The following is a 9804-nucleotide window of genomic DNA, read 5'->3' as shown; positions in this document are numbered from 1 at the left end:
CCCCCCCCCCCCCCCCCCCCCCCAAACACACTCCTACCTCACTGCCTGGGGCTGCTGTGCAACTGTCAGCTGCAAACAGGGGCTGGTTCAGGTGGGACCCCCAAAATTAAAACACAGACAAACTGTCATACAACATGGGCTGGAAGGCCAGCAATGCAGATTTTGAGCAGCACTCAAAACACCCACAAACTCACTTTGGCCACATGTCTGGTCAAGCACCATGTTCAAAGGAGAAAATAAGTGAGAGCCACACAGTGGATCTGAACAATAAATAAAACTTTACTCAAATTAAAAAAAAAAATTAAAGGATATTAAATTACAAAGTAATTACAACAGTTTAAAAATATAAGGCAAAATGATTAACTTCAAGTCAGAAGACATTGCTTGCAATAAGTGTACCAATCTAAAACAATGATGAAAAACTTAAAAATTACAATTAGGTAAGATACATCACTTAATTAAACTAGATAGCACATACAACATATTGACAGTGCCCTCTGCTGTAATTTAGTACTAAGAGGTCAGCAGGGTAGAATTGTTATGAGGTGCCCTCTGGCATATTTTAATTGTAATAGCATGTGATGGGGGATGCAACTCTCGGGGCTGAGCCTCATGCCGGGCCACCCTGTCTCTATGGGGCAGTTCACCCAGTCTCGTCTGCCATGACTTTGCTGTTCCCATAAACTGGTGGTATAACGTGGGAGCACCCGCCCAATGCCAGGCGGCACTATCTGCAGTTCCAAACCTCCTGTACGCCACAGCTCATGCCTCACAGATGGCACCCAGATTAGTATTACTGAGACCGGAGCAAACCCGGAGCAAAGTTGGGCTTCGCTCACGGATGCATTCACACCGCCTCTCCTCTCACAGGAGGCCTCTTCCACGCCACCCACTTCTCACCGGGGCCTCTGGCATACTGCCCATTACTGGGCCATACTCCACTGCCCTTGCTCCTCCTTGAGTGGCCCCTCTTGGGCCATCAGGCTTTGCTACTTGCATACTGGCCTCGCCACACAGTCCTTCAATTCCTGCGAGTGCCCCTACCCTATGTGGTCCGCCCTTGGGCCAAACCCTGGACTAATTCTGCCCCAATCCCCTCACCGGGAAACTCCGTCTCATGCCTGCAATCAACTTCTCATGGGTCTGACCCTTGCACTGGCCTCCAGGCTTACTCCCACTGCAGCCCTACTCTGTGCATGGCCTCCCAACGCTCTACACACACCCCCTCTGGGGGCTCCAGGATCTGCATCCCTGCTGGGCTCGGGCACCTACACTTGAGCATACCTGACCCCACCACTCTCCCAGCTCTCAGGATTACCCACTAGATGTCGGGGGCTAGGGTTAAGACGCCCCTACTCACCTTTCACCGGCCAACCTTCTCTGGCAGGGTGCAGTTTTAGGTCATGCCCAGCACCAAGAGCCTCCTGCTCTTACTTGTAGTTGTTCCTGCTGTAGCTCAGGCAGGTGATGTTTCTGCCCAGGCTAGCAGTAGCAAACTGCAGCCTTTATATACCTAGTGTTCAAAATGGGTGCTGCCATCAGGCTCCTGGCAGCTGCCTGCCTCTGCCCTTAAAGTGGCCAGCACTCAAAGGTGCCCTGCCACAAAGCACATTAAGCAATTGGGAGTTTTAGGATGTCACATGTAATTACGGGAAACATTTGGGGGACAGAAAGACATGAAGAATAGATTGATTGGGAATAAAAAACAACAAAATACAAAAATACCCAAGCCCTTCCCCCCTCCCCCAAAACCAGGCATGTGTACAAGTGCCCATGAAGGTGAACTAAGCCTTATCCCATTTGTCATATGCAGCCAGCCAAGCACAGTTTCTTTGTCAAAGGAACTGGAAAAATGGAAGGATGGCTCAGCAGGCTGGGGGGGACTTCGGCAGTTTTCAGGAATAAATATTTAGTAGGGCAGCAAAGCTTCTCATTTATGAACCAAAGGTTAGAGGCGCACACTACCTACAGCGATTCCACATCTCATACCCAAACAGGCACAGGGCTTTCACTCATCTAGTCCCTAGCTACCTACCAGTAGGGTGGCCATCATAGAGGACATTCTGGTTTTCTGCTACTTTGTCCTTTGTTGATATGAAACCCAATGCCTTTATCTCCTCTATTTTTCTCTTAGACTCCTGGTCTGACTCTTAGAGAAAAATAGAGAACATAAAGGTGTCTGGTTTCATATCAATAGAGGACTGAGGACAACCAGACTGTCCTCTATGATGGCCACCCTACCTACCAGGTCCTGGATGCTGGCAGGGCTCCATATGGGCCTTAGACCCTCACACTACAAAGGGTTCCTGAGGTACTCCAATTCATGACCCACTTGTACCTATGGTCATCAGCCCCTTAGCCTCAGCTGTGCCTGTGCCTGGGCATCAGCCCCTCAAGTCTGAGGCACAGGCTCTTCTAGGCATCCTCCTCCTGTCAGTCTCGGACAGGCTGCCTTTGCTGGGGCCCATGCCTTCTTAGCCCTTCTCAGCTCACTCCCTTTGCCCCTCTGCATGGCTAAAAATCCAGGATGTACCAGGCACCCTGCTGTGGCCTTCTTCTTTCCATCAGCCAGTCCTCTGGGGCTACACAAACCCTAAATAGTAAGAGAAACAAAACACATCACTTGTCTCAGCATCCACCACACCTGCAAGGCTCCTTCTGCTGCAAGGATCTGGGCCAGTCTGAGCCTTGGGCTCCAGAATCAGGCTTATATGGCCCTTTCTCTTCCCCCATCTGCTAACCTGACCTGCCTTGCTGTTACCAACACCCAGGTGCTGCTAATCCCCTCTTCTGTTGCTTGTAATGTTCAGGCTGAGTCCTTCAGTCCTCTTCATTGGGCTGCACCAGTTTTGCAACTTTGTCCTTACTTATTCCAAGTGATGGGGGAGGCCCCCCCGTTACACATACACAGAAGAAAAAGGCAGTTCTGGATCACATGGATAAATCTGGACAAATGACGGCATATTGTTCAGAAGAAGAAATCAGGCAATGCTCTGTCCCAGATCTTTCTGCAAACTCCTCACTTGTCCTGACATTGCTTGCTGAAGGTGAACTGGGCACCACAGGAGCTGCCTAGCTGCAGCATCCCCTCCACCTAGCTGGCTGTGTGGTACCTGGTACATGTCCTCACAGCTGCCACCGCTGCTTGGAGTGGTGCAGCAAGGGCAGAAGGAGAAGCCACTGGAGGCAAGGGGAGCTGAGCAATACCCCAGTAGCTGCAGCAGCACAGGGAGCAGCCCCACCAGGAAGCTATGCATACTGACCAAGGACAGGGCCGAGGCTGGGGCCAGGACTGTGGCAAAGGATGCTCCAGATGGGTGTGGGTGAGGTCCAGTCCCATGTGGAGTGCCATGGGGGCAGCCTCAGGATGCATGGGGTAGCAGAATGCACTGGCACAGCACCACCTGGGTAAGCTCTGCTGCACGAACCCCATTCCCTCCCCTCCCTTCTGAGACCTAGCATGAGGGCAGCCCTCCATATACCCATCCCACCCCACATACAAACCCACCCCCCACACCCACCCATCCACACATATATCTCACCCTGACCCCACAATAGACAAGAGTAAGATTTTATTTTGAGCTACTCTGCAATCACTTATATATACATGACTCAAAAAACCAAAACAGGACAAAATATTTTTTGAAATAAAATTAAAATAAGTTACAGTAATGTTTGATTTTTAGTACATGATTTGTTTTTTTAACTATTATTTGTTAAAATGATATCTTCTAAAGATTTTATGTGTGCAGCTCTTGACAGATCATGAAAACTCATTAAATGGCCCTCCAGCCGAAATAATTGCCCATCCCTATCTTACATGAAATGCATCAGCCTGAGTCTATAGGGCTATGGAACAAGAAAAGATTTGATGCACCTATCTACCCAACTTGAGATTTTCAGAAACATCCACCTCATTTTGGAGCCCATTGCCTTTTCGTGGGATGTGTACTCCTAACGTATTTCTGAAGCTTTGTGGAAGGTCTATACAGTGAAGGCCGATGGAGTTCCTATCCCAGTCGACTCCAAGCTGATGCCAGTGGGGAGCAAATGGGCTCTTGTGTAAATAATAATGTGACCCAGATTTTTAACTCAAGTTCATTTTAGATGGGTCACTAAGGTACAAGAACTGCAGCAAAGAACAGAAAAGAGGTGTCCATCCTACAGAGGACATCCTACTCACGTGAGCCAGAACATGGGGCAGAACCAGGGCAGTGAGATGCAGGGAGAAAAAGGGGAAATTTAACACCAAGGAGTCAAAGGCATTTAAAAATAAAAAGTGAAGGTGTTTGTTCAAATTTCTGCTTCTGTCAATAGTGCAAGTGTCCAGTGCAGTGGAGCTGTTGTTGACAGAGGAGACTGAGGCAACTACACCTGATGGGATCTGGGGCACTGATGAGATCTGAAAACCCCTACCCAGAAGCCTTGGATGCAGACTGAAACCAACCCAAATTCAAACCAGGTCAGCAGTTCCCCATGGGCAGGTCCTGTCAGGGCTCAGCTCCTCACCCCACACAGCCCTACACATGTCCTGCAGCAGGGGCCTCCCTGACCAGAAGATGCCAAGGGGCACTTTGCAGGGCTTTGCAGAGATCCCATGGGCTGCTATAGACTGGGAGGGAGGGCACAGACTCTCCAGCAGGGGCTTCCAAAAAGAGGGACTGCACGGTCAGCCTTGCTGGAGTCCTCCAGAGTTATAGCATGCAGCAACAAACCAGCCTGGTGACACCGGCTGCAGTGGGACTGTGTATCCAGACTGTGCCCTGTTACCCATTGCAGCTCCAAGAGTGACAGAGGTGCAGCCATGGGGGCTGGGAGAGGGGATCCCCCCTGGGTCACAGACAGCAGGAGGCTGGAGTGGACAAGTCCATCATTCCCTGCGGGACATCTCCCCTGCCCACCCCCATTTCAGTGACACAGTCTGAGCTTGACTTCAACACCACCCAGGCAGAGCCAGGGCCGAATTCTGTCCCCATTGAATGAGGCTGGCTGGAAGACATAGATTGGATCCTCAGTATCAGCATCGAGAAAAGACACACGCCGCCCTGCATAGTCCAGACACACCCGCACCCTACTGGGTGCCTGGCGCAGGGACAGGGGGGTGGGATGAGGGGACATGAGAGCCTGGAACTGACCAAGCCCACGCTGCACAGCCCAGATCCCTTCCTCAGGGCTAATGTGGATCTTTCCCTTCCTCTTCACAGACTCTTTGGCAACCCCCATGGCCCAGAATCCCCATTCCTGCACCTCCACCTCCCAGCAGTGTCTCCCCGAGGTGAATCCTTCACGGCCCAGCACACAACAGTGCCTGTCAAATCTCTCAGGATTATTGGGCAGATGCTGCTGTGTGTCTGCACGTCTCACACTTCTCCAATCCACAGAAAGAACAAGACAGGGATGAGCCGTGTGTGGATCCAGAGTCACCATCACTGCGAGAGAGAGTCATAGCATCAAGGCAGAGCTCAGCCCTGGGGCATTCAGGGCCTATCTGTCACCCTCCCCAGCAACCCTGTCCTGCCTAGGACTGTCCTAAGCCCCAGAAGCTGCCTCGGTCCTGGGCCTCTGAGGCTGAGCAGAGGTGGCCTTGCAGCTCCTTATCCTAGTACCAGGGAGATCCTCTGCCCCAGATGAAAGAGGAAAGATGTGGCAGTAAATCCACAAGCCAAGGCAAGAAAATCCCAGCCCAAACCCCCAGGTCACAAAACAGGGGGGATTCGGTGCTGGACTGTGAGAGAGTTTCTCATGTGAGGGGAGCAAAGGGCTGCAGTGGTACTTTTCTGTGAATACAAACAGATCTTCACTAGCACTTACCCTTGGAGTATGAGCCCTTCTCCAGGTAAGATTGCAGGTTGTCTGGAAAAACAATATGGTCACAGAAGATGTATACAAGGATATTGGTGAAGTAGCCACTAACAGGGATGTGCTTTACAAACTCCTTAATTCTATGGTTGGTGAAGTCAGGACACACCTTGCCACTGTCTGAGAAGTAAAAGAGTTGGCCAAAGGGTAAAAAACACCATAGGTTGAGCTTCATGCAGGGCACTCCCTCTACTCCTGATCTGATCCACCCTGTACCTGTCTCGGCCCTGTGTGTTAATTTGCTTGCTCTGATAGAAGTGAGGCAGGATCAAAGAAAGAAGGAAGGCAGAACCCTATTTCTCTTGACACAGCCATGTGGCAGTCACAGATTTGCGGCTTTTGGCCCTTACTCACAGGTTTCAATCCCATTTCCCAGGTAGTATGAAAACAGAAGGGTCCACATGGCTACCAAATATGTGCAGAAGGTTGTGGCCCAGCAGGGCAGGTCTAGCAGCAGCCCTGGAGGAGGGACTTCCCATGTCTCATCCTGATAACCCTGAAGGTCAGGCATTTGCTCAGGCAGCAGGAGATGAGGACCTTACAGTAGTGTGAAATTGCCTCTGTTTGATTTTTCAGTCCCATGCTCACACCACTATGTGGGGCCAGGAGGAAGACAGAGATCTGAAGGGCACTGCCCAGTGAGCTGTCCGCTGCTCTTGGAAAAAGCAGGTCCTGGGTGTCAGCCTGCAGCCTGGCTCCAATGGGAAAGAAACATCCCTTTTATCCAATGAATGTTAAACACAAGGTGCAGGGGTTAAGCTTTAACAGGAGGGCTGGGGATTGGCCTGGGACACATGTTACCTTTGAGTCCCAGTGGTTTGGTTAGCATCATGGGAAGTGGGGAAAAAATGCACATTCCAATCCCCTCCATTTGAGGGAGCCAGAACATGTGTCTTTTCCTTCCTAAGTCAACACTATAACCACTAGTCTACTAGGCTAAAATGTGCAGATTGGGAGACTTTCTTCTGGGCTTTAAGTGTTGGATTCATGTTTAGCTACTTCTGCATGATGCCACAGAGCTGACTGGCTTGCACACAGCCAGCTGGGTACACACAGTAGCTGTGTGGAAGGTGGAATGGGATGGCAAACTGTGCATAGATGCGAAAGATGACCCTTATGTAGCTGGGTACATGCCATCTTGGGGTGTGACATGAAACAGGATTCTAAGTGCCCAGAGCTTGTCTTCTCCCCACACACAAGGGGACATCCCTTTTATCTCCCAACAACATTATATACTTATAGGCTGGTGGTAGCCTACAAGTATATAAGGGGTGTCATCAGGATCTGGGGGAATGCCTGTTCACCAGAGTGCTCCAAGAGATGACAAGGTCCAATGGTCACAAACACCTCCAAGACCGTTTTAGGCTGGACGTAAGGCAAAACTTCTTTACTGTCCGAGCCCCCAAGGCCTGGAACAGGCTCCCTTCAGAGGTGGTGCAAGCACCTACTCTGGACTCTTAAGAAATGTTTGGATGCTTATCTTGCTGGGATCCTGTGACCCCAGCTGACTTCCTGCCCCTGGAGCAGGGGGCTGGACCTGATGATCTTCTGAGGTCCCTTCCAGACCTAATATCTATGAAATCCCTCCTCAGTACCTTGAAGCAGGCTAAAAGTCTCCCTTAGGTTTAATTCAGACCAGTTATTGAGTCTGGTTTGCAGCTCGGGGGAAATCCCTCCTAGAAGCTGAAATTGCTCCTTCTTGCACCTGGGAAAAAACAATTCAGTGTCATTCCATTTTTTTCTGTAACTCAGCTTCGTGGTAGCAGCCTTTACTAGCTGGACAGACCTGAAGACTGATTCCCTCCTTCTCCCTCAGCCTCGGGACAGGGGCAGCACAGACAGTAACAGCACTGGCTCCCGCCAGAGTGGGGATTAACGTTTTGCAGCTCTGAACTGTCCATAACGCTTCTTGGGATGAGACAGGATCCTTCCCACCCCAGGGAGAATCTCAGAGTTTGTATTGATCTCAGGATGGAACATTATCAAAGGATTGTATTCTAACAATACCAAACCTTTGAAGTTAAATCTGCTCCCATGCAGTGCTGTGGTGCTCCAGGGAGATGTGGCCATATCACAGTGTCCAGGCCCCTGACCACCCTTGGGAGTGAGAAGGGGCCACCTACCTGCTCAATGTGCTTTTGATGTCCTGGAGGGGAGAGAGAAAGAGGGAAGAGAGCGCTCAGTGCCACCTGCCACAACTGGGGTCTCTCCTGTTCCAGGGGCAGGTGTAGTCTGACTGCCTGAGTGTGACACACCAGCATCTAGGTAAATATTTTCCCATTACAACCCCCTCCCCAAGGACCACCATTCAGATCTTCCCCTTTTCCTGTGTGGGCAGGGGGGGACAGCAGGGGGAGGTGGAGATTAATGTGCCTCACCTGCAGGAGATACCTTGACTGCTGCTGGCACTTGCTCTCCATCTCCCTAATCAGGCAGTTGAGATGGGACATCTTATCAGAGAGTTTGGTGACAGTTTCCTCCTGACTCTTCTCAATCTCCCTCTCTAGCTCTGCCAGCCGGGCCAGCAGGAGTTGCTCCTGTTTCTCGAGCATCTGGTGCAGTCGCTTAAATTCAGACACCACCTTCTGCCTCTCGGCCTTTGTCATTTCCTTCAATGAACAGCAAGAAATGAGGGTAGGGGGCTCAGGAGCTTTGGGGAGAGTCAGGCAACACAGAGCAAGGCTTTGTGAGACTGATGATCGGAAGTGTTAGATCCAGCCTGGCCCCTCTGCTTGTGTGTCATGCAGCCGGGGCTATGGTCCCCCAGCTCTGTGGGATAGGCCTGGGGTGGGGCTGGGGCTATCCTGGGGTAGGTATGGGCTCCACACTGCCCCCAGCTGCCCGCCTGCTCCTCTGTCCCATCCCGTCTTGTCCCAGCAGCTCTGGTCCAGTGGCCATGCGCAGATGGCAGAGTGGCAGGGAGGCTGCCCATGGGGCCTCCTAGCAACAGATGGGCTCAGGAAGCCACCACCACTCACACAGAGCCTTATGCCTACCCTCTAGTCTTTAGTCTGGCCCAGTCAGAGGGGAGAAGCACACGCTGTCTGCCCTGGATGCCTGCCTGGGCCATGCTTCCCCTGGCACCCCAGAAGGCCAGTGAATGGTAGGGGCACCTGGGCCTATGCCCCACAGTCCTGTGCATTAATCTGCCCCTGCCAGGAGCACCGACCTGATATTCACCAGGAGCACTGACCTGATATTCTTGGTGTTTCTGACTCTCATTCACTCTCAGGTCTTCAAGCCTTTTTCTCTCTTCCCTCAGGAACTCCAGTGCATCCTGAATTTGCTCCTGGGGGATGGAAAATGCCTTGAGTGGGTTTTTTTTTTTTTTTTTTTGGGGGGGGGGGTGGGTAATAGAGAGACTTGGATGTTTTCCTCACACACAACCAAGATGCCTCCCCTGCTGTGATTTTAAGGGCTGTCACATTGTTATTGGACAGTCCTCATGTGCCTTGTCCTGCTGACCCTGATGAGTTCCTGATTCAGTGATATTCAAATGAATTATGCTGGCCTGTATAAAAGCCAAAAGGAAGGCCTAGACTAGGTGGCAGTTGGCTCCATCCATAAATTGTTGTACTCAAGGGATGAGCTATTGCCCATGGCTGGAATGAAGTGAGTGTCAGACATGAGCAGGGCCAGTTACCAGACACTGCTCCATCTCCTGTATCCCCAGCTCCTGCTGGCTCTGGAGTCCAGGGAGGTCAAAGAGCAAAGGGTGACATCATCTCCTGTATGTTTAGGGTCCCACATGCAGCAGCAACTACAGCAAGCAGCATCCTACAGAGTCCAGACCCTTCCCATTGACAGGTGTCAGCAGATGGGGGATGCTGATCCCAGCACAACCATAGATTGGGGTGTGTTTGATTCTGGAACTGGGAAAGGGAAGGGTATGTTATGTTTTATGGCTCCACAGCAGTGGGGAGATGAGACTAGCTCAGGAAAGAG

At 51.1% G+C, this 9804-nt stretch overlaps 1 protein-coding gene across 1 annotated transcript in view; it reads right to left on the bottom strand.

Moving 5' to 3' along the window:
• Positions 1–4203: 4203 nt before the first annotated feature.
• LOC102369894 (tripartite motif-containing protein 10-like) overlaps positions 4204–9804 on the bottom strand; it is an 8575-nt gene continuing 2974 nt past the window's right edge. Inside the window, exons 2-7 of the mRNA XM_025199879.1 lie at positions 9053–9148; positions 8238–8468; positions 7983–8005; positions 7455–7564; positions 5812–5979; positions 4204–5429 (exon numbers count right to left, since the gene is read on the bottom strand). Of these exons, the coding sequence (XP_025055664.1) occupies positions 4909–5429; positions 5812–5979; positions 7455–7564; positions 7983–8005; positions 8238–8468; positions 9053–9148 (1149 nt within the window). The 3' untranslated portion in view covers positions 4204–4908. The remainder of the gene's footprint in view (positions 5430–5811; positions 5980–7454; positions 7565–7982; positions 8006–8237; positions 8469–9052; positions 9149–9804) is intronic.

This window comes from Alligator sinensis, unplaced genomic scaffold (assembly GCF_000455745.1).
Source record: "Alligator sinensis unplaced genomic scaffold, ASM45574v1 scaffold1097_1, whole genome shotgun sequence".
Classification (NCBI taxonomy): Eukaryota; Metazoa; Chordata; order Crocodylia; family Alligatoridae; genus Alligator; species Alligator sinensis.
The sequence above is the reverse complement of the archived record's forward strand: the minus strand, read 5'-3'. Positions and strand labels throughout refer to the sequence as shown.